General features: G+C 65.1%; 1 protein-coding gene across 3 annotated transcripts; it reads left to right on the top strand.

The window, feature by feature from the left end:
* Nucleotides 1-1,642: 1,642 nt before the first annotated feature.
* On the top strand, nt 1,643-20,188 carry CASKIN1 (CASK interacting protein 1). 3 transcript variants are annotated; one of them, XM_070460659.1, is made up of 20 exons: nt 1,643-2,349; nt 8,275-8,326; nt 8,433-8,530; nt 8,834-8,979; nt 9,071-9,166; nt 9,274-9,404; nt 9,911-10,019; nt 10,106-10,214; nt 10,306-10,400; nt 10,554-10,671; nt 11,751-11,852; nt 11,926-12,014; nt 12,090-12,174; nt 12,260-12,351; nt 13,136-13,246; nt 13,329-13,430; nt 14,728-14,866; nt 14,945-16,978; nt 17,665-18,085; nt 18,588-20,188. In XM_070460659.1, exons 1-20 carry the CDS (start codon nt 2,256-2,258, stop codon nt 18,685-18,687), a joined length of 4,323 nt encoding a protein of 1,440 aa, XP_070316760.1. In that variant the 5' UTR covers nt 1,643-2,255; the 3' UTR covers nt 18,688-20,188. The 3 variants fall into 3 exon arrangements, with proteins under 3 accessions (XP_070316760.1, XP_070316761.1, XP_070316762.1); XM_070460661.1 differs by lacking the exon at nt 8,275-8,326 and having other exon boundaries at nt 2,272-2,349; XM_070460660.1 differs by lacking the exons at nt 13,136-13,246; nt 13,329-13,430 and having other exon boundaries at nt 1,649-2,349.
* The last annotated feature ends 27 nt before the right edge of the window (nt 20,189-20,215 follow it).

Below are 20,215 nucleotides of genomic sequence, written 5' to 3'. Positions count from 1 at the left end.
GAATCTGGCAGAATCTGTCAGCTCTCTTCCCAGGTCTGTTCTCCTGAAAGGATGATGGACCACACAGCAAGTCGCCTACCCTTAGGTCTATCAGCTACCTGTTAGTTGTCTAGAGTGGAAGTGGGCAGAGAATGGAGGTGAGGCAGCTAGAGGCAGGGCCAGTCCATTTTCCAGAGCTATGTGATCATTCTAAACTAGGACTTGGCCTTTCAGGTATGATGAAGGTGTATTTGTCAAGGTAGGAGGATAGACATTTTATTTAACATGTTATCAGCACGCCTCATAACGTTTAAATTCTTAGACATCCGGTGTGTGGGCCTCTGTTCATACTCTTGCCCCATGCCCTGAAAACACTAGGCTCAGGCCAGGGTGGTTTGCTTTGTTGTTCAGTCACTCAGTCGTGTCCGACTCTGCAACCCCACGAACGCCAGGTTTCCCTGCGCTTCACCATCTCCCAGAGTTTGCTCAAACTCAGCTCAGAGTTGATGTGCCATCTAACCATCTCATCCTTTGTCACTCTCTTCTCCTGCCTTCAATCTTTCCCAGCATCAGCATCTTTTCCAGTGAGTCGGCTCTTCGCATCAGGTGTCCCGTGTGCTGAAGCTTCAGCTTCAGCATCAGTCCTTCCAGTGAATATTTGGGGTTGATTTCCTTTAGGATTGAGTGGTTTGATCTCCTTGCTGTCCAAGGGACTCTCAAGAGCCTTCTGCAACATTGCAGTTCATGGTTTGTCTCAGCCAGCCAAAACAGAAAAACAATGGTAAGGATGCTAACTTTTTTGTTTTTCTGGTAATGTTTCCTGTGTGCTAGGCACACTGTTAAGCTCTGCAGATGAATAAAATGCAACTGGTACCCAGATGGGGAATATCACAATACCCACAGAAGCGATTTGCTGAACACTTACTAAGTTCTACGGCAAAGTGTTTTATAGGTAGCATCAGTCAATCCTCAAATAATCTACAGGGAGGTATCGCTCCCTATTTTACAGAGAGGGAACCAAGACGCAGAAAGACAGTGGCTGGAAAGGCAAATCTGGTGAGAGGGAGAACTGGGGCAAACGCAGGTGGCTGTGGGTTCAGATCTCAAACTCATGAGCCTAGAATGCTGCAGCCATGACAAGGTGAGGCCCCAAGGAGGAGGCTGAGGTCAGAAGGATGAGAAGTTGTGTGTGTAGGGGGAGTGGGGGGGGGGGGTGCTGTCAGAAGCTGGGGCCAGAGGCTGGGGGTAAGCAGGCTTGTGTGGGGGTTCAGGCTGCTGCTGGGCAGGGCTGTGACCCCACTGGTGCTGGGGGTGGGGGTATCGAAGCCCCCCGGCCTGTGGATCTGAAGAGTTACATCCCACTCGGTGCTGGGGATGAGGGAACCCAGCCCCTCTTAGCGGTAGGGTTAAGGGGCTGAACCCCAGCTGGTTCTGGGCAGGTGCACTGAGGTCGGGGTTCAGATTGAGGCGGGGGCAGGGGTCGTGGAGCATTGTTTGTGGAGAGAGCCCGAGACTGCAGGGTGTGAAGGTGCAGTTGCGGGGCGGGGGGTGTGCGGGTTCCCTGACACCGAATTCATTACTGGGAGATTCCTCTTCACAGTCCCTCGACACCTCCCACGGGAGCCACGGGCCAGAAATGTCTGACAGCCTCTGGTGGCCCGGCTCCCGCGCCCGGTGCCCAGGTCTCTCGGTGCCCGGGTCCCCGCCCGCCCACTGCCGGAGTCCCTCCCCCCGTGGGTCCCGCAGCCTCTGGAAGGCTCTCGGGCTCTGCCTGGCGTCGCCGCCGAGTCGGGGCTCAGCGTCCAGTCCCCCGGAGCCCCCCGGCCATCGCCCAGGCCGCGGGGTGTCCGCAGAGGCCAGGCCCGAGCCGCGCTGCCGGCACGTGGGGAGGGGGCGTCTCGGGAGGACGGAGCCGGAGGTAGGGGCGGAGCCAAGGAGCCGGGCGCGCGGCCGGCGCGGGCGCACCGAGGTCAGCGGCCGCAGGAGGGGGACCCAGGCGTCCGGGAGGCGGTACCAGGTGCCGCGCCCCCGCCCCGCGCCCGCCGCCGCCGGCCCCCGCCCCCGGGCCGCCCCCCGCCCGTGACGCGCTCCCCGCCCCCTCCGCGCCGGGAGCCCGATCCCTAGCCCAAGCCCGAGGACGGCGAGGGGCGCGGGCGGCGGCGGAGGCGGCGGGGGAGGGCGGAGGAGGCGGCCGGTGCAGCGGAGCCGCCGCCGCCGCCTCGGAGCCGCGCCGAGCGCACGGAGCGCAGCCGCGTCGCTGCGGCCCCTGCCGCGCCATGGGGAAGGAGCAGGAGCTGGTGCAGGCGGTGAAGGCGGAGGACGTGGGGACCGCGCAGAGGCTGCTGCAGAGGCCGCGGCCCGGGAAGGCCAGTGAGTCCGGGGGGCGCGGGGGCGCGGGGGGCGGGCGGGAGCAGCGGCGCGCCCCGGGGCCGTCTCCAGCGCCGAGCCCCCCACCCCGCCCGGCGCCGGCCGCGGAGGGGGATGCTCTCGGGTCCCGGGGGGCGGGGCGGGGCCAGCAGCGCCCGGACCCTCGGTCCGCGCCCCCCACGGCCAGAGCTGAAGGAGGGGCGGCCTCGAGCTCCCTGCTGTCACCCCGAGCCCCGCAGCGGGCACCTGGAGGCATCCGCCTCCCTGGCCGCAGGCGTTCGCATCCGTCTCTCCCGCCTGCGATCCCCTCCCTTCCCGGGCTGCGGGCTGACAGCTGGAGGTCTCTGCTGGGCCTTTAAAGGGCGAGGCGGCTCCCCCCCCCACCCCCAACAACGCCATGGAGAGAAGGAGGGGCGCTTTGCGGTGAGGGGCGACTACAGGGCCGACAGTCTCTGTCAGACCCCTCCCCGCCCCGTGTTTAATAACAGGCTTGGGACGGAGGGGGGGGGGAAGGACCACGCTGGGGGTGTGGCTGCCCAGGCATGGCCGGCGGGGGGCCGTTTACCGGAGGGGGAGCCGAGGCCCAAGGTCGCCCAGCCCCGGGCAGGCTGAGTTGCAGGCAGGTGCCATCCTGGCCCTCTCTGGCTTCCCTGCTGGGAAAGGGGGCTGGGAGGGGAGGGGGTCTCCCACTGGCCTTCCTGAGCTGGGGCTCTGGGCGCCCCAGGGGACGCTGAGGAGCTTGGAGCCCTGATCCTAGCACTCATCCCGGCTCAGCTCAGAGCCTCCACGGGGACGCGGGGATGGACGGAAGGGCGTGTGCGGCTGCGCACGTATGGCCGTATCAGTGTACCAGGGCACCTGTGAGGGCGCCGGCCGGCCTCCTCTGGGTCGCAGGTGGGCTCTGGGTGGCCCACGCCCCGTGCCGTCTCCTGGGGCGGTGTGTAAGCGGGGGAAGCCCCTCCCCTCTCTCCAGGCAAGATGCTGAGAACTGAGACGGCCCCTGGGGCAGTTGGGGGTAGCTCCTTGGGCCCCAGGAGGACCCCTCCCACCGCAGCCCCGCCTGGCCGCTCCTCGCCTGCCCTATGCAGTTAGAGAGCTGCACTTGTGTGCTTCACAGGCACAGGCCAGCCATGCCTTCCCTACCCAGGGCCCAGGGACGGGCTGCCACTGAGGACCGGCTTCAGGGCCTCGGGGCCCAGAAAGGCAGGGCTTTCAGGCAGAGCCGCCTCAGCTGAGCCTCAAAAGCAGGAGCAGGGATGAGAGGTGAAAGCAAGGCAGAGACTTCCACCTAGTGGCCAGCCGACCTTGGGTGCAGACAGCTTGGGTCTCCTCATCTGTGGGATGGGACCCTCGGTGGTCCCTGCCCCACAGCCTTGTTTTAAGAACAGTGAGAGTGTGCAGGCAGCCCAGGCCTTTGTGTGTACTCAGGAATGGCTAGTAGTGATAGTGTTGGTCACTCAGTCTTTGCCACTCCATGGACTGTAGCTCCCCAGGCTTCTCTGTCTATGGGATTCTCCAGGCAAGAATACTGGGATGAGTTGCCATTCCCCTCTCCAGGGGATCCTCCCAGCCCAGGGATTGAACCTGGCTCTCCCGCATTGTAGGCAGATTCTTTACTGTCTGAGCCACCATGGCCATTTCCTAGACAGCCCAGGGTGGGTGCGTGGAGGAAGTGGGGGCATCAGGTTTGGGAACTCCTCCTCTCTTCCACTCTGCTCCCCAGGGGGATGTGTGGGGCTTTTACCTCCACCTGTGTCCTCGCCTGGATCTCTGCATTCGTCCCTGCGTGGCTTGGTCTCCGGGTAGGAGAGACACCTGCCCTGGCCCCTGAATCTGGGCTCTCTGACTCACAGGGGCGGGTGTAATAAATCAGATGGAGAAATCCCTCCATGAATTAGCTCGGTTGTCATGGCAACACTGGCCTGCTTTGGAGTAAGATGTATTTTGATTCAGCAAAGTACAGCTGGAGTTTGGGCCATGGGGTGGGGGGCATCCAGCTGTGCTCCCTGGGGCCCCCCACCTCTAGAGGTGTTCCCACGACCCTCACTTCCGCAGTCCCCTCCCAGCGCTGACACCTTCACTTCAGCCCACCCCCCCCCCCCAGCGTCACCCTGGGCTCTGGCGGCTCCCCCATCCCGCCTGAAGGGAGCCTCCGCTCACATGCACAGGCTGCCACCCTTAGCAGTCGTCCTTGGAGGGAGAAGAGACTGCTCTGCTCGGAAGGGAAACTACTGGGGTGGGGGCTGGCCTTCTGGGGTGCGGGGACGCCCTGTCCTTCCTCCGGCCCCGCCTCCCCTTTCTTCAGATTCACTGGAGACCACAGGCCATGCTCCCGCGCTCGCTCACTTACTAACCTTAGCCCACCGAGAGCTGCCCTCCAGCGCCTGGCTCGGTGCTGCCTGCTCTGGGGGTATGGGGGGGCCTCGCCCTCTGGAGGCTGCGGGGCGCAGCCAGGCTGACGCGGGAGCAGAGGAGGTCGAGGCCTGTCCCTGGAGGGCACGGATGTGGCCTGTGCACGGCGCCCGTGGTTGGAGGAGCCCCTGGCAGAGGGGTGGAGGAGGACAGGGTGGAAGAGGGTTTGGGGTTGTCTCCCCCGAGGCCTCTGCAGCTGGAGTTTGCAGCTGGTCTCCCAGGTTGGGGTGGTCGCAGGAGAACACTTAGAGGTGGGGGCCACAGGAGAGCCCAAGTTCTGGGGGTCAGGGGCCAGGTCCGTGTCCCGTGACTGGCGGTGAGCCAAAGGCCTCGGTGCCTCGTGGGAAGGGCGAGGAGCTCCTGGACTTTCCACTCTGTGCCCACCGCCCTCAGGCCCGCCAGCCCTGCTCTGCACCAGCTTCACTCAGGACACCTGTCTCCGCAAGGTGCAGCCCCCAGCCCCAGGCAGGCTGCTGCTGTGGGGGCTTTCTGAGTGCCCAGTGTCCCCATGGGAACTAGGGGTGCTCCAAGGCCTCAAGCCCGCCTACATCCAGTTCCAGCACTTTGAGACCAGCCCGGGGGCGGGGGGGAGATGACCTTACAAGAAGCCCCCTTCTCCTGTGAGGGGTGGTCCCCTTCTGGATGCAGACACCCCCTCCCCACCAGCGTGTGTCACTTCTGGGCCTTGACCTCCAGCCCCTCTGAGACCTCAGCACCTGCAGGTGTGGCCGGGCCTCCACCTCTGCTCGGAGCTCCTGGAGCAGCTGCCTGGGTTCCCGCTGCGGGAGGGAGAGCGAGCTGGCCCAGGGAGGCTCTGGGGAGAAGCTGAGCCTGGCTACACTGAAACTAAGGGCGCGGGGGCAGCAAACGTTAGAGTCAGGCAGAGCCTTCTGGCGTGGAAGGTGCTGAGAGCAGCCCTGAGCACAGTCGGGGGTCCCTAGTGGGCCACCAACACTTGGGCTCCGTTCAACTTCACAGCAGGGACTGTGGCCAGCCCGGCCGCATAGTTCACAGAGCCCAGTGCAGGACAAAAAGGGGGGCTGCCTTGTCTAAAAGACAACAGTCTCTAGACAGTGGCAGCAGAGTGTCCACCCAGCGCAGGGCTCCTCTTGAGTGGCCACACGGGTCTCACTCATGAAACCGAGCCTGGCAGGTAGACGGAGTATGTGGGATGAGGGTTCAGTTCAGTCACCAGGCATTGAGCGCGTTGTGTGTGCCCGGCACTGTTAGCTGAAAAGATACAGCAGTGAGCAAAGTAGATAAAAACCATTGTTTCTCTTGGAGCTTGTAATGTAGTGATGGAGGTAGATAGTAAACAAGATAAATGGTGGTATGGGAGTTAAAGAGAAAAGGACAACAGACACGGGATGGGATTGGGGGTTACCATTTTATTTACTCACTGGAAAAGACCCTGATGCTGGGAAAGACTGAGGGCAGGAGGAGAAGGGCTTGACAGAGGATGAGATGGTTGGATGACATCACCGACTCAAAGGATATGAGTTTCAGCAAATTCCAGGAGATAGTGAAGGACAGGGAAGCCTGGCGTGCTGCAGTCCATGGGCTCCCAAAGAGTAGGACATGACTGAGCAACTGAACAAAAACAATTTTTAAAATTATCTGACCATGCCTCATGGCTTGCAGAATTCTTAGTTCCCCAACCAAGGATTGGACCTGGGCCCCGGCAGTGGAAGTGCTGAATCCTAACCACTGGACTCCCAGATAATTACCATTGTAGATGGGAGTGAGGAGGCTTTGACAAGCAGGTCTTGGATAAAGGCCTGGAGAATATGAAGAGTCATGGGAAGAAGGAATAATGCCTGCCCCCTCCACATACACAGCTTGTGCAAAGGCCCTGTGATGGCAGAGGTCGGTGCATCAGAATGCCATCAAGGAGGCTCATGTGACTGGAGCAGGGGTGAGGGGGAAGTGTGTCGTGCTGGGCCATTGTCCGGCTTCGGCCTCTAACCCCAGTGAGACGGGAGCAGCGGGATCATACGCATGCCCTCAGGGGGTCCCACCGACCTCAGCGGGTGGACTGGAGGAGGCAGGCTGGAAGCAGGGAGGCCAGTGGAGAGGAGGTGGCTGTGGTCCTTGGAGAGATGCTGGCCTGGTCCAGGGTGGGGATGTTGGTACCGAGAAAGGAGAGGATTCCAGGCATGCTTTAAATGGTTCTAAAGGCAGAGCCCACAGGATTTACTGATGAAGATATAAGGACCCAGGGCTGCCTCCAAGGTTTTGCGCTGGACTACCAATGGCTGCACTGGTGCAAACTTAGACTTCTGCATCAGCCAAATGTCTGAGCAGGGTCAGGGGCGGGGGTGGAGACGCCTCTGGTCCTGGAGCCTCTGCTCTTGGGCTATTGGCTGGAGAAGCCCCTCCCTGGGGAGGGTGGGGAGGATCCCTGTGGAGCTGTGTCAGCAACGCCAGCCGCGTGCTGAGCCTTTGGACCTGCGAGGCCGGCCCCTTAGACCTTCCGAGCTCACAGCCCAGGCCACAGGGCTAGTAAGGGGCAGAGGCCCGTCCGACTCTGCGGGCCTTGTGGGCCACCAGTGGCCTCACACCCCACGTCCAGCAGCTGAGAACCGAGGCCGGGGCGGCTGGGGCTGCCGTGGGTCACCAAGTGGGCCCTATAGCAGCCCCTCTGGGCCCCGACTCCCTCGGGCTCCCACCCCCATCCCTGTCCTGGGCCTGGACAAAGGGGCTTCTGTCCTGCCAGCCCCTCCCTCACAGAGTGACTGACCCACAAATGGGTTATGTAACCACAGCCCAGACAGGCAGGGGATTGGCCCCAGTCCGGCTGGACCTGAGCCCGTGGAGAGGGCATCGGTGGGCTCTGCTCCTCTGGCCGGCGCCCGGTGGAGGCCAAGACTTTGGAGGAGACCGGGGTGTCTGAGGGAGGGCCGGAGTCCCGTGGGCTTCAGGCAGGCTGACGAGGGGGTCACTATCGCGTGGCTGCCCAGAGGCACGGGCCCACTTGTCGGCCTCCCCTTCCCGCCTGGCTGGATGGGGCGCATCCACACTGGCCAGGCCTGGGGCTGGAGCTGGGGGAGGCTACACCCTGGAAGTGTGGCTCTCCCCCAGAGATACCCCTGTTTCCGGGTGTGACAGGCCACCCCCGGGCCCATCTGGGCCCTTCTGAGAGACAGATTGGGCTGGCTCTCTCCCTCCCACCATTGGCAGGGGCTCAGCCAGCGTCCCCAGGGAGGGCTTTGTGTGCACATGTGTGCGCCTGTGTGGGTGCCCAGCCCTGGCCTCTCAGACAGGTCCTGGTCCAGGGAAACCTCCCAGCATTTCAGTTCAGTGAAAAACCGAGGTCTGAAAGCTGGTACCTGGTGCTGGGTGCAGGGAACAGAGCTGAATGAATGAACGCTTCTAGACTGAAGACCTAGATAGCTTTGGCTCTGAGCCTGCCAGGGAGCTAGCCAGCCGCTCTCGCTCTCGGGCTGCCTAGAGGGGGTTGGGCCCCAGGTGGGCCTCCTTCACCGTGTCTCCTCCCCCCACCCCCCACTCCCGCAGAGCTCCTGGGCTCCACCAAGAAGATCAATGTCAATTTCCAAGACCCTGATGGGTGAGTGCTCAGCCCAGGGAGGCATCAGTCTGGTGTGGGGGTCAGGGACTCCTAGGGCAGGCGGGGTGTCTGGCACCTGCCCGCATGTGTCCATCACCCATTGCAGCTTTTCAGCCCTGCACCATGCAGCCCTGAATGGCAACACGGAGCTCATCACCTTGCTGCTGGAGGCCCAGGCTGCTGTGGACATCAAGGACAACAAAGGCAAGGCCTGACAGGCAGGACACGGCAGTGAGCGAAGTGGATAAAAACCACTGTCCTCTTGGAGCTTGTAATTTAGTGATGGAGGTGGACAGTAAAGGCCAGGGACCTTGGAGCCAGGGGCAAGGGGGTTCAAGTCACAGCTTGGGCACCCTGGAGGCCTTGATGGTCCCTCAACTGAGGTCAACCCGGGGTCCCAGTCTGGGTCAAGGCAGCTTCTCGTGGGGTCAGCGTCCTGGAGGTCAGGGTTGGGGTCAGGGTCAGGGTCTAGCTCCAGCTCCCAACTGCCCCCGTCCACCCCTCCAGGCATGCGGCCGCTGCACTACGCGGCCTGGCAGGGCCGGAAGGAGCCCATGAAGCTGGTACTGAAGGCGGGCTCGGCAGTGAACATCCCATCCGATGAGGGCCACATCCCCCTGCACTTGGCGGCCCAGCACGGTCACTATGATGTGGTAAGGACTGCCCCTGGGGGCAACAGGGCACCTGGGGCAGCAGGAGCCTGATGGACGCCCCAGGCCTGACCGCACCTTGTGGTCCCTGCAGTCTGAAATGCTGCTGCAGCACCAGTCCAACCCCTGCATGGTGGACAACTCGGGCAAGACGCCCCTGGACCTGGCCTGTGAGTTTGGCCGCGTCGGGGTAAGTCTCCCCAGGGAGCTGAGCGTGACTCCATCCATTCCGTCTTCTTCTCCTAGGGGGCCCCCACCCCATTTCTTGGGCCCCCTACTCTTCACCCCTCCCTCCAGGTGGTCCAGCTGCTTCTGAGCAGCAACATGTGTACGGCCTTGCTGGAGCCCCGGCCGGGGGACACCACCGACCCCAACGGCACCAGCCCCCTGCACCTGGCGGCCAAGAATGGCCACATCGACATCATCAGGTATGGCTGGGCTGGGGGAGGGGTGAGGGGCTCCCTGCCTCGGGCTGCCTACTCCTGGCTTGGCAGTAAGACCGGAGCAGCCGGGGAGCCATGGGGATGTGGTCAGGCCTCTGGTACGAGGGATGCCTCCAGCCGCTCCCATAAAGGATGCCCCAGTGGGGGCTGGGGAGTGGGCTTCTACAGCCTCCCAGCCTGTGCCGCCTGCCGGGTGGCCCTGTGGCGACTCTCGGCATCTCTGAGCCTTCATTTCCCCATGCTCAAAGTACATATCACAGCACTGCTTGTCCTGGGATGAGACGAGACCAGAGTGTGAAGGGTTCACATCGGGAGGGGAACTCCCGCAAGTTCCCCATCACTGGAGGAGGCCATCCTGTTAGGGAGGTGGTCCGGGGAGGTGGGGTCGGGTTGGCTCATTCTGGGCCTCCAGGAGTCGGAGGCCGACTCGGGGTGCCGGGCCACTGGACTCCTGTGCAAGGCCCTGCCTGCTCCCCCTGCCACCCCGCCAGACTGCTGCTCCAAGCCGGCATCGACATTAACCGCCAGACCAAGTCTGGCACCGCCCTGCACGAGGCCGCGCTCTGCGGGAAGACGGAGGTGGTTCGGCTGCTGCTGGATGTGAGTCGGGGGCCAGGGTGGGGGGTGCGGGGGTCGGGTGAGGATGGAGGGGGCTCCTGACAGGCCTCGCTGTCTGGCCTGCGCAGAACGGGATCAACGCCCATGTGAGGAACACGTACAGCCAGACTGCCCTGGACATCGTGCATCAGTTCACCACCTCCCAGGCCAGCAAGGAGATCAAGCAGCTGCTGCGAGGTGGGCTGGGGTGGGGCTGGGGGACTGGGGCGGGGCCGGGGCCGGGCCGGCTCACAGGACTGGGGGGGTCTGCCACCTCCTGTGTCCCCAGAGGCCTCGGCGGCCCTGCAGGTCCGGGCGACCAAGGATTACTGCAACAACTACGACCTGACCAGCCTCAACGTGAAAGCTGGGGACATCATCACAGTAAGGACGGTCTGGGGCTGCTGGAGCAGGGCTGAGAGGGGCCCAGGATGCTGCCCCCAACACCTGGCAAGAACTGGGGGGGCCAGGCCACCCATTCCCTTGACCCAGAGGGGAGTCCTCCCCGAGTGTGCTCCCCTCACCTTATCTGGCCAGGTCCTTGAGCAGCACCCAGATGGCCGCTGGAAGGGCTGTATCCATGACAACAGGACAGGCAATGACCGTGTGGGCTACTTCCCCTCTTCCCTGGGCGAGGCCATCGTCAAGCGAGCAGGCAAGTCCAGCGCAGGCCAGGGGCTCATGGCCAGACGGGAGCATGTGTATGGTATGTTTTGGGGTGGGCCAGGACTGCGAGCTCTCGCCATCACTGGGTGTGAGGTCCAGAGTTTGTCCTGCCAGCTCTTATCCGTGTCCCTGGAACCGATCCTCCATTGATTCAGCAGACACTGCATGCCAGGCTCGAGGAATAGACGGTTACCCAAATGGCCGTCATTCCTGCTCTCAAGGAGCTTGCCCTGGGGCAGGGGGGTGGGGGGAGCACAGGACAGTGAAGTTAGCATGGAGGGAAATGTGCTGGCCAGTGACCCAGAGATTGCAGATGGACGCCCGCTTCAGACAGAGGGCGGACAAGGCCCTGAGAATTGGGAGGGGGCAGGCTGCAGGCGGTGCCTTCGGGGCAGTGGGAACCACATGTGCAGAGGCGCTCAGGCAGGACAGAGTGTGACGTGCGCGAGGGTCCAGTGGAGCCCAGGGTGGCTGACTTGGTGACAGAGTGGGGGGTGTAGGAGGAGGCCACAGGGCTGTGGAAGGGCTTCAGATGGGGTATGGGTGTGGAGGGCTGATCCTGTGCAGAGGACGTGGAAGTTGACAGGCCAGTGAGAGGGCAGAGGGGGTCAGCCAGCTCGGAGGTGTGGTCAGTCCACCCAAGGTCATCAAGTGCCCTGGCCCCAGGCTCCTGGGGACCTCCTCCCCCTGCTCCCCATCAGAGGGGTTTGTACTCTTCCTGTGAACCTCCACCCCCACATACAGGACCACAGGCAGAATAGCTGGCCTGCACCCGGCTCTGCCATGCTGTCCTGCTCACCAGTGTCCAGGATTGGGAGGGGTCTTCCGAGGGTCTCTCAGCTCCTTGGAGACAGCCGGGGCAGGAGGAGCTGGCACTGAGCCTCCCAGCCTGTGTGCATGTGTGTGTACACATGCGTGTGTCTCTGTGTGCGTGTGTCTCTGTGTGCTTGTGTGCACACATGTGTGTACGCACGTGTGTGTGTGCGTGCATGCACATGTATCTGGTCTCTGCTCTGTGCAGGCCCTGGAGCCGATCCAGGGCTCAGGGCAGCTGTGCTTGGCCTGCAGGTCCCCGAGCAGGTGCTGAACCAAGTCCACCCCAGGGAGGCAGCTCCACAGGGCCCGCTGCGCCCCCCGAGGAGATCTGGGTGCTGAGGAAGCCTTTTGCAGGTGGGTGGGGAGCTTTGGGGGGGAGGCGGTGGGGCGGGGAGGGCGTTGCTGACATGTTCTGTTCTGCCGGCAGGCGGGGACCGCAGCGGCAGCTTGAGCGGCACAGCTGGGGGCCGGAGCGGCGGGGGCCACACCCTGCACGCGGGCTCTGAAGGGGTCAAGGTAGGTGGGGTGCTGGCAGGACCGGGGTGCCTCGGTCTGGAGCAGCACTGGCCAGCCAGCCTGTCTGGATTCCAGCTCCTGGCAACGGTGCTCTCCCAGAAGCCGGTATCTGACTCCAGCCCCGGGGACAGCCCGGTCAAGCCTCCGGAGGGCCCTGCAGGTAAGGGCAAGGAGACGGTGCTGCTGGCCAGATGCGGAGGTGGCCCCTGGGCAGCCCTCGCCCCTCCTCACCCTCTCGTCCCTAGGTGCGACCCGGGCCCAGCCTCCAGCAGCCCACATGGGCACGGGCTATGGGGAGCAGCCACCCAAGAAGCTGGAGGCGGCGTCCGAGGGCAAGGTACAGGGCCAGGGCGGCTGAGGGGCGGGCGCTGGGGAGGCCCGCCTGGCTGGGTCACAGCACGGCCAGCGCCCTCGAGGGGCCAGGCCCGTCCCTCTGTTGGTCTGTCAGTCTGCGTGCGTAGTTGTTGTCTCTTGTGCAGGCTGTGCGTGTAAGCCAGTGTGTCTAAAAGTGTGACACGCGTGAGGTGAGCGGGCGGTATGTTTGTGTGTGGCTGGTGTGACTGTGGTCTGGGCATGGGTGCGCCTGTGTGTGCATGTAGAGGGTGTGGGTGCGAGATGAGTGGAAGCGTGTGTGGGGGTGAGACAGGTCCGTGTGCTTGCACCTGCGTGCTAGGGCAGGCGTGAACTGCTGGCTGAGTCCTCCTGCGTCCCCCTGGGCAGAGCCCACCTCCCGCGTGGGGGGGGGGGCAGCAGTCAGCAGCCCCTCCTGAGGCCCCATTCCCAGAGTCCCTGTCACGGGCCACACGGCAGGGCGGCCCTGGGCCAGGAAAGGGGGGCGGTCAGGGAGGCCTGTGATGTGGATGGCGGCGGGACCCTCCTCGTGGAGCTCACAGCAGGCAGCCGACGCATGGGACGACGCTGAGATGGCGGAGCCCTGGACTCAGAGGGAAGAGCGCCCGGCCAGGCTGACGGGGGCCTGGTGGCTGCGGACGACCCAGTGGACGGCAGCTCACGCCGCGTGGTCTTCGGCAGAGCAGAGAAGGAGGCGCTGCGGTGGCTGGGTGCACGCCTGGCCGGGGGGTGGGTGGGCAAGCCTGCAGCGGGTGCCTTGTGTCTTCCAGGGTGCCGAGGCTGTCAGCCAGTGGCTTGCCACGTTCCAGCTGCAGCTCTATGCCCCCAATTTCATCAGCGCTGGCTACGACCTGCCCACCATCAGCCGCATGACCCCTGAGGTGAGCTGCCCGGAAGGCTGCCCACCAGCTGGCTCGGAGATGGGCCCCCAGCCTCCAGCTAACAGGTGTCTCCTCCATCTAGGACCTCACGGCCATCGGGGTCACCAAGCCCGGCCACCGGAAGAAGATCACTGCAGAGATCAGCGGCCTGAGCCTCCCCGACTGGCTGCCTGAGCACAAACCCGTAAGGCCCCCTGCACCCTGGTGGCCAGGCCCAGGAGGGGCAGACCGACAGACGGACAGACAGCCACGGCCCTCCCCTGCCTTCTGGGGAGTCCAGGGAGAGGACAGCGGAGGGTGGCCTCTGTTCGTCCGTCAGGGGCCCTGGGGCCAGCCTCCCCGGGCAGGGGCTGGGGTGACCTCCTCTGAGGGCTGTTTGGGCAAGGGGAGCCTGGAGCCCAGAGCGTCCCCGTCTCTACTACACGCTCGCCACTCAGGGATGTTGGCACCACCCAGCGCCCCACAGTGCTGCCCATCGCATGCCCACCTGACGCCACAGGGGGCTGCCACGCACCCAGGCACAAACCCAGGCACGGGGAAAGCGTGTGTGAGCACGCAGAGTGCACACATTCACTGAACACATGCCAGGTGCCCACCAACAGCCACACTGGCCTTGGCCAGCGCTGTTATGCACGGGCACGCTGCGGAGGCACAGGCTCCAGGCTGGGAGAGGGGGGCCTGGGGCCTGTCCCATCCGCGCCACCTCTCTGGGCCTCACGCTCCTACCTGTCCAGGAGGGAGATGCTGCGGTCACCAAGGGCCCCCAGGGTGGGACAGGCGGGTGCACGCTCACCCACGCTGCCTCGCCCCACTCAGTCTGTGGCTCAGGGGTCCTCCCAGCCAGCATGCCCAGGTCCCGGGGGCTTCACTCTGCTGTACACCCAGGTGGGGACCAAGTGTGCTGTGTTGGTGCATGAGTGATGTCCAGCTGGGAGTGTGGACAGGTGGATCCCGGTCAGGGGGCCACTGGCTGGTTCTGGGTGAAGACCATCATGGATACTTGCACACGCGTGTGATAAGGCTGTGTGACGTATGCCTGACGATGGTGGGGAAATGGTGAGAGGGTGTGAGTGTGACTCAGCAGTGTCAGTGCCGTGGATGACTGGGGTGCAAGCTGTGCATATACCCGTTGCTGGTCGGTGGTGCTGTGTGTCTGCGTCTGTGATGCGTGAGGTGTGTCCACGTGGGTGCTGTCCCCAGGGCTGCCTGGCCTGCCTGGCAGCCTGGCAGGTGAGGGTATCCTTCCTCCCCCACCCCCCCGAGGGTCTCCCGCGGAGAGGGTCACGCCTCTGTGTGTGTTTGCCTGTGTCCGCACGTGTGTGTGAGCTGGCCTTGGCTGTGCTGACCCCTCCGGCCTGTCCATTTGTCCTTCCGTCTCTCTGTGCCAGGCTGGCCTGGCGCCCACCCCTCCACCAGCTCCGAGTGGCAGGCAGGGTGTGGGCAGCCAGCTCGGGCTGCCCTCTGTGTCCCCCGCCCCGTAGGCGAACCTGGCCGTGTGGCTGTCTATGATCGGCCTGGCGCAGTACTACAAAGTGCTGGTGGACAATGGCTACGAGAACATTGACTTCATCACCGACATCACCTGGGAGGACCTGCAGGAGATCGGCATCACCAAGCTGGGTGAGGCCCCGCCCCCGCCGCGTCCCCATCCTCCGCTCGCTCCCTCCCGGGCCTGACCTGTGCCCCGCCCCCACTCAGGCCACCAGAAGAAGCTGATGCTGGCCGTGCGGAAACTGGCAGAGCTACAGAAGGCAGAATACGCTAAGTACGAGGGGGGACCCCTGCGCCGGAAGGCACCGCAGTCGCTGGAGGTGATGGCCATCGAGTCGCCACCCCCACCCGAGCCTGCCCCGGCTGACTGCCAGTCTCCAAAGATGACCACCTTCCAGGACAGCGAGCTCAGCGGGGAGCTGCAGGCGGCCCTGACCGGCCCAGCCGAAGGGGCTGCTGCTGCCACCGCCCCGGCCGAGAAGCCCTCCAACCACCTGCCGCCCACCCCGAGGGCCTCGGGGCGGCAGGAGCCCAGCCTGGGGGGCAGGGCACGGCACATGAGCAGCTCCCAGGAGCTGCTGGGCGATGGGCCCCCGGGACCCAGCAGCCCCATGTCACGGAGCCAGGAGTACCTGCTCGATGAGGGGCCGGCCCCCAGCACCCCCCACAAAGAGGCCCGGCCCAGCCGCCACGGCCACAGTGTCAAGCGGGCCAGCGTGCCCCCAGTGCCGGGCAAGCCTCGGCAGGTCCTGCCGCCAGGGGCCAGCCACTTCACGCCCCCCCAGACACCCACAAAACCCCGGCCAAGCTCCCCGCAGGCCCTGGGGGGGCCTCATGGCCCAGCACCAGCCACAGCCAAGGTGAAGCCCACCCCTCAGCTGCTGCCGCCCACAGAGCGACCCATGTCCCCCCGCTCGCTTCCTCAGTCGCCCACTCACCGCGGCTTTGCCTACGTGCTGCCCCAACCGGTGGAGAGTGAGGCCGGGCCGGCTGCCCCTGGGCCCGCGCCCACACCGGTGCCCACGCTGTGCCTGCCGCCCGAGGCCGACGCGGAGCCAGGGAGGCCCAAGAAGCGCGCCCACAGCCTGAATCGCTACGCGGCGTCCGACAGCGAGCCAGAGCGGGACGAGCTGCTGGTGCCGGCCGCCGCTGGGCCCTATGCCACAGTCCAGCGGCGCGTGGGCCGCAGCCATTCTGTGCGGGCGCCCGCTGGCGCAGACAAGAACGTCAATCGCAGTCAGTCGTTCGCCGTGCGGCCACGGAAGAAGGGACCACCCCCGCCCCCACCCAAGCGCTCCAGCTCCGCCATGGCCAGCGCCAACCTGGCCGATGAGCCGGCGCCAGATGCGGAGACCGAGGGGGCCGGGGCAGAGGACAGCCGGCTGGGGGTCCGGGCGCAGCGCCGGCGGGCCAGTGACCTGGCTGGCAGCGTGGACACAGGAAGTGCGGGCAGTGTGAAGAGCATCGCAGCCATGCTTGAGCTGTCATCCATCGGGGGTGGGGGCCGGGCAGCCCGTAGGCCCCCTGAGGGCCACCCCATGCCTCACCCTGCCAGCCCAGAGCCAGGCCGGGTGGCCACGGTGCTGGCCTCAGTGAAGCACAAGGAGGCCATCGGACCTGACGGCGAGGTGGTGAACCGGCGCCGCACGCTGAGCGGGCCCGTCACGGGACTCCTGGCCACTGCTCGCCGGGGTCCCGGAGAGCCAGCGGGGCCTGCAGACCATGGTCAGTTGGTGGAAGAGGGTGCCGCACGGCAGCGGCCCCGAGGTCCAACCAAGGGCGAGGCGGGTGCAGAGGGCCCGCCCCTAGCCAGGGTGGAGGCCAGTGCCACCCTCAAGAGGCGCATCCGGGCCAAGCAGAGCCAGCAGGAGAACGTCAAGTTCATCCTAACTGAGTCTGACACGGTCAAGCGCCGGCCCAAGGTCAAAGAGCGGGAGGTGGGTCCCGAGCCTCCCCCACCGCCACTGTCTGTGTACCAGAATGGAACGGGCACTGTGCGCCGCCGGCCGGCCTCTGAGCAGGCTGGACCCCCAGAGCTGCCCCCGCCACCCCCGCCTGCTGAGCCCCCGCCCTCTGACCTCATGCACCTGCCCCCACTGCCCCCTCCGGACAGCGATGCCCGGAAGCTGGCCAAGCCACCTGTCTCTCCCAAGCCCGTTCTGGCTCAGCCCGTGCCCAAGATCCAGGGCTCGCCCACACCTGCCTCCAAGAAGGTGCCGCTGCCAGGTCCTGGCAGCCCAGGTAGGTGCAGGACGCCAGCTGGGGAGGGGCCCCATACCACAGTCTCCAGGGTTTTCTGCTTCTTGGATCTGATGAAGGCCAGGGGGAGTGGGGTGGGAAGGTATCCTCAGACCCTCTCATCCATCCACCCCGGACTACCCCATCAGCCCAGAGTTGGGACAGTTGTGGTCCGTAAGTCCTCAGTGGAGGAGGCACAGGTGCATAAATAGCAGCACCTGTGGAAGGAGGACAGGCCCAGGAGGCCGGAGGGCTCAGGGGGGACTCTGACATGGCTGTAGAGTGACCCCAGCACGGGAGGGAGGGGAAAGGCTTCCAGACAGAAAGATCAGAAGTGCAAAGGCCCTGTGACATTCAAGCAAAGGAAGGGCCAGTGGCTACATACAACAGGCCACTCCTGGAAGGGGATGGAGGGGGAGGGCGGATGGGTCGGGGTTTGGGAACAATGACCCAAACAGGTGTGCACAGCGAAGCCCCCCCTGACAGCCTCAGGGAGACCCAGGGCAGAGGGGCACAGAGGGCTGGAGCTGAAGCCGGGCCTGCAGTGCAGAGGGCGTTATTTTCGCTCCCGGTTGCGAAGCAGGGCGTTTGGGCAGTGTTTCAGCAGGGCTTGGGTCGGGACGGGCAGCGCGCGATTTGCGCGCGCCGCGCGACTTCCCACCCGGGTGCAAGTCTCCTCCTTCCCGCAGAGGTGAAGCGTGCGCATGGCACGCCGCCGCCCGTGTCTCCCAAGCCGCCACCACCGCCCACGGCGCCTAAGCCGGCCAAGGCCGCGGCGGGGCTGCAGTCGGGCAGTGCCAGCCCGTCGCCCGCGCCCTCGCCGGCGCGCCAGCAACCTGCCGCCCTCGCCAAGCCGGCCAGCACGCCGCCGGCGCTGAGCGCCAGCCCCGCCAGCCCCGCCAGGCCGCCGTCGCCTGGTGCGCCCGCGCTGCACGTGCCCGCCAAGCCGCCGCGCGCTGCTGCCGCGGCTGCAGGACCCCCAGCCGCTCCCGACGGCGCCTCGCCGGGGGACAGCGCCCGGCAAAAGCTGGAGGAAACAAGCGCGTGCCTGGCGGCGGCGCTGCAAGCCGTAGAAGAGAAGATCCGGCAGGAGGACGCGCAGGGATCGCGGTAGGTGTGGGACTGGGTGCGGCCTGCGCGCGGCCGAGGGTGCCGCTCACCTGTAGGCTGCTGCCCTGTGGGGGCGGGATCGAGTTCCGCCGGAGGGGCGAGGCCTTCGAGCTAGCCCCGCCCCACACTGAGGGGCGGGGCCCGGCATGGGCGGGGGCTCTGAGAGTGGCCCTGTCCCCAGAGGCGGCCGTGCATGGGGAGAGGCCGGGGCTGGCGGAGGTCGTGGGGGCGTGGCCTTGAACTAGCCCTGCCCCACGCTACGGGGCGGGGCCAGCATGGGCGGGAGGGAGCTGGTCGTGCGTGGGGTGGGGCAGCCGTCGTGGGGGCGTGGTTTCGAGCTAGCCCCGCCAACATGGAGAGGATTGGCAGTCGTTATGGGGGCGTGGCCTACCCCGGCCGCGCCCCACGGGCGGGCCATGGTGTCCGCGAGGGGGCGGCCTTCGCGCGGAGGGGCGAGACGTCCTGCCCCGCGCCCGCCTGCTCACTCCTCGCCCTCCCGCAGCCCCTCGGCCGCGGAGGAGAAGAGCACCGGCAGCATCCTGGACGACATTGGCAGCATGTTTGACGACCTGGCCGACCAGCTGGACGCCATGCTGGAGTGACGCGGCCGCCCACGTCGGGCCCGCACGCTGACCTTTACCTCAGGATGGGCACCTCTGGGCGCGTGAGCAGGCAGGCGGGCGGGGCCGCGAGGGCGGGGCGCGGGGGGCCGGGCGCGAGGCTCCCGCACAAGCACAACTCCTGCCGCTGGGCCCAGCCCGGATGACTGTCTGGCCGGGGGACCCAAGGGCTCTGGTCAGATGCTGCTGCCCCTCCCCGTGCAATAACCGCTGGGCCGCCTGCCCCCACCGCCAGGCTTTGCCCGCCGTGGTGCGGGAGGGGCCGCTCATGAACCCCCGCTCCAAGCCCGGGTTGGGCCCACCCTGGGGGGCAGCGGGCAGGGGGGCAGCCACTGCAGCCCCCTCCCCAGTCTGGGGCAGAGCACAGGCCTATGCCCAGCACAGAACTGCCCGATGGGGACCTCCGCCAGCCGCTCCTGTGCAGCACAAGGGGCTAGGTTGGGCCCCCTGCCCCACAGCACCCCCCCTCCCCCCAGAATATAAGCTATCGAAGAGTATTAATTTATTGGGAATGAGCTAAGGCAGATTTCCCCAGAGATACAAAAAGGTATAACTTTAACAAATATATATTTAAAGAAAGAAAAAAATATTATTGATTCTATAGAAAACCATTTACCAACTGCAAGGACGCTGGAGTCTAGCTCAAGACAAAAGCTGTCAAGAGGCCCTGGCCATCTGTCTATCCGTCCCTCCCTCGGTCCCAGAGTGGCCAGACTCCTGGCCCAGTAGCACAAATGGGAGGCTGGGGTCCGAGGAGGGGTCTGTGTTCCACCAGGGCCTCCCCTCTGATCTCTCTCCTAACTTCTCTGCGTCTGAAGAACCTGAAGGATGTGCCTTGCTCGCCGCTGGGCTGTGTCCTCCGTGCGGTGGAGACAGTGGGCAGGGCTCCACCTCTCTCTGGGGTGCTGGTGTGAGGGTGCCCCTGGGTTCCAGGGGAGCTGTGTGCACAGCGTGGATGTGTCAGCAGTGGGTGCAGGGCGTGCATGCCAGGCTGTGTGTGGTGCGTGTGAGGGTGTGCCCAACCCTCCCTCCTGGGGGCCCCAGCTGGCCCCACGCAGCCAGCCCGCCCTGCTCCTGTTCCCGTTCCCAGACGCTCTGCTCGTGGTCCGAGGCCGTGTCGTGTGGCCGTTCTCGCCTTCTCTCTCTCCCCCCACCCCCAAAAGAGTACTGACTGGCCTCCTCTGTTGTGTTTGCTGATCCACGTGTGTTGGGCACAACTTTGACATTTCTTAAAAAAAGAGAGAGAATTAAAAAACGCCGAAAACCAGCGACTGTAACTCGGGTGGGTGGAGGGGTTCTGCAGAGGTAGTGTCTGGGCGTGTGGGACCCCTCCCAGCAGTCACATACTAACATGTCCCTGGGTGGGTGGGCCTGGCCATCTGCCTTGCCTCTGCAGTGGGTGGCCCGGACCAGGGCTAGCAGGTGGGGAGGGGGGTCCGGGCAGGGAGCTACTGTCAGCTGTCAATAAACAGCAGAAAACGGAGCTGCCTGGCTTTTTTTTGGAGGGGGG

Source organism: Odocoileus virginianus, chromosome 33 (genome assembly GCF_023699985.2).
Source record: "Odocoileus virginianus isolate 20LAN1187 ecotype Illinois chromosome 33, Ovbor_1.2, whole genome shotgun sequence".
In the NCBI taxonomy this organism is placed as follows: Eukaryota; Metazoa; Chordata; class Mammalia; order Artiodactyla; family Cervidae; genus Odocoileus; species Odocoileus virginianus.
This window is presented reverse-complemented; position numbering and strand designations above follow the sequence as displayed.

Bases quoted from the DNA above. Each gene is read 5' to 3' on its own strand.
- CASKIN1 (XM_070460659.1), top strand. From the start codon at position 2,256: ATGGGGAAGGAGCAGGAGCTGGTGCAGGCGGTGAAGGCGGAGGACGTG. The intron at 10,401-10,553 runs GTAAGGACGGTC...TTATCTGGCCAG, and splicing joins AAGCTGGGGACATCATCACA to GTCCTTGAGCAGCACCCAGA. The intron at 13,247-13,328 runs GTGAGCTGCCCG...TCCTCCATCTAG, and splicing joins TCAGCCGCATGACCCCTGAG to GACCTCACGGCCATCGGGGT.